This window comes from Echinococcus granulosus (assembly GCF_000524195.1).
Source record: "Echinococcus granulosus chromosome Unknown EG_S00184, whole genome shotgun sequence".
In the NCBI taxonomy this organism is placed as follows: domain Eukaryota; kingdom Metazoa; phylum Platyhelminthes; class Cestoda; order Cyclophyllidea; family Taeniidae; genus Echinococcus; species Echinococcus granulosus.
Genome location: NW_020170564.1, coordinates 116,774 through 119,311, shown reverse-complemented (window position 1 = coordinate 119,311; position 2,538 = coordinate 116,774). Strand labels below are relative to the sequence as shown.

Here is a 2,538-nt window from a genome sequence, read left to right as displayed (position 1 = left end):
GGACATGAGCGGTGAATATACAAGCTCAAAATTCAAACTCTTGGAAATGACTGACGTAGAATTTTCCTTCAAGTCAAGTACTTTGCTCTTCCGATCTTTCATTTATTTCCTTCTCCATGCAGTGAAGAAGTTTGACTTTACAATGTCAACCGCATGGTGCTTACACATGTAGATGTGGGTAAGAGCTCGGGTTGAATAGATTGGCTTTGGAAGGTAACAATTGACAGGTGATTTGCCCCAGTTGAATTAATTCACCTGCGACCCACAACCCACTGATTTGCTGGGTAAACACACTTCTTCAATGGAGTGCATTGGCATTTGCACCAAGTGTGCAAATCAACCAGTAACCAACGCTAACTACACAAACACCAGTACGCCTTCTCCTCCCTCCTCCCCCTTCTCCTTCTCCCTCCCCATGTCCCTCACCACGTCCTCTCCATGTCCCTCACCTCCACCTCCACCTCCACCACCTCTGCCTTCGCCTTCGCCTTCGCCTCCACCTCCGTTTCACCGCACAGGCAATGCGTAGTCAGACTGACATATCGCCGACAACACTTGCAACAGCACCATCAACGAGGGAGGGATTTGTGTATTTGACAGGTCTGATTGACGCGAGGAATCAGGACCAACACTTGCTGCCCTTTCGTTTTGCCCACGCGGAAGACCAACTCTCTGTCTTTGTCGCTTTACCCTAACGTAATTTAGCCTAACTTGACCTGGTGCAACCCAACCTAACGGTTACCTGCCTTTTCGGTACCCACTGAATTGGATATAAGTAGTGGGGGTTGCGGTAGTGGTGCAATGAGTAGCTGAAATGTAGACGTTTGCCATCTCTGTAGTTGGATTGTCAAGGTCAATTGAAGAAAGCAAGTACGGCTATGGAAGATCTCCGTGACGCCATCGTGCTTTGACTTGATCGAGAAGAAGTTATCCGGTGAACGCGGTACAGGAAAAGCCCTTGAAACCTCATGCCAGCGCACTGGATGCATTGATAGCAGTCGACTGCCTGACAGCAGTTTTTCTTAACAAAACAAATTATCTTTTTCTGAACTTTTTAATTAAAATTTTTTTAAAAGAAGTAACTTATTTTCACAGACTGCACAGTAAAATGGACAGCCCACCACGCCAAAGACTTTTGATACGATGGGTTTAGAGTTTTCTCGTTTTCTTTTTTATCAGAAATTCACTTAAACTCATCCTCCATTAAACAAACAATTGTCTTGTGCTTACAGTTTATCCCATAAAGTGGCGTATTTTACTTAATCTTTTAGAAGGATTAAGTGGCTTCTGTCATGGTTTAGAGACTATGGCGTCGACTAAAAGGACAACAGCGGAGCCTTAGGTTTCCGCGTAACTAAAAAAATGCCCAAGGTGGTGCATTAGAACTCATCCATACGTAAACTTCCAGTTTGAAGTCATCTGCAATCGCATTTTTGATTTCAGATCCAAATGAAAATGGTCCGATTATCCTTCAAATCGTAAATCACTCATTTTCCATGCACTTTCAGATCGGGGTTTTACAAGGAAAATTTTATGCTGGCCTTTAAACATAATTTCGAGAACCAACTTCTCAACTGCTGTTTTATTGAATCCCAATGACCTTGACAGGTGAAAAGTGTCCCTTCATTTAAATCACCTGCCTGTTCAATTAATATCACACCCTTTCATTAAAGACAGAGTAAAAAAATATGCGAATGTAGTTTTTTGAATGGCTTCTTCAAAGGAAGCACAACTATCAGAGGTGCGAATTAAAACATGAGAGAACAAAGATGAGAGAACATACGTGAATGAACACGAAAAGGCCGGTAGGAATGCGCTTCTCTGCCTGGAAGGAACTTTCGCTGCCTCCTCTGCACAGTGAAAAATAAAATGGATTTTACACTGGTGCTTGATTTACTCTCCCGACAATTTCTGACCATGACAGCTGCGAAAAATCATAAACAAGCATGAGGTAAGGTCGCCTGAGATAAACTTCTCAGTGGGTCAATTCAACGGAGCAGTTTTAATGGACTATCTCTTCCGACATCTAGCCAGCTACCTCGAAACCGTTTTTTCGATGTGCCTGGCCAACCGTTCTGGACTCAGGCATTCAGCCCTTTCCAAAGCCATTCGTAGATCCTCACTCAGTGCCTCTTCCAGATTCATTCACTTACAGCACGTTCAAGTATATTAGTGGAAAAGAAAGCGAGTGGGAGGCTGGTGACCGATAGCAATCACAAGGTTTGATGAGACTAGAGCCTTAGGAAAAAAAACCACTTCTAGACGTCGACAATTTTTCGCTACTTCTGATGGAGGAATAAAGAGTGGCCCAACCTACATTTCTTACGACCCATTTTGCGCATTTGATGCTTATTTCTTGCCCTCTTTTTCGTCTTGATTTACACAATCCAGATCAGTAGTCGCTCTCCTAAAAGTCGGTACTCCATCATAAGCACCGATTTAGAACAGAAAAAAAGTTTCAAGCTGCAGTAGTAAAAAAGTTCACACTTTGGAGTGTACTCCAGATGGTTGGGGTAAAAAGTGGCATTTTTTATAAGA

General features: G+C 43.0%; 1 protein-coding gene across 1 annotated transcript; it reads right to left on the bottom strand. All coding sequences in view use genetic code 11, as the record gives it.

Moving 5' to 3' along the window:
• Positions 1–422: 422 nt before the first annotated feature.
• EGR_10032 (hypothetical protein) lies at positions 423–2,145 on the bottom strand (the record flags this gene model as incomplete). Its single annotated transcript, XM_024499281.1, has 3 exons — positions 423–554; positions 1,784–1,850; positions 2,039–2,145. The coding sequence occupies 3 exons, from the start codon at positions 2,143–2,145 to the stop codon at positions 423–425; spliced, it is 306 nt and encodes a 101-aa protein (XP_024346319.1).
• Positions 2,146–2,538: the final 393 nt, after the last annotated feature.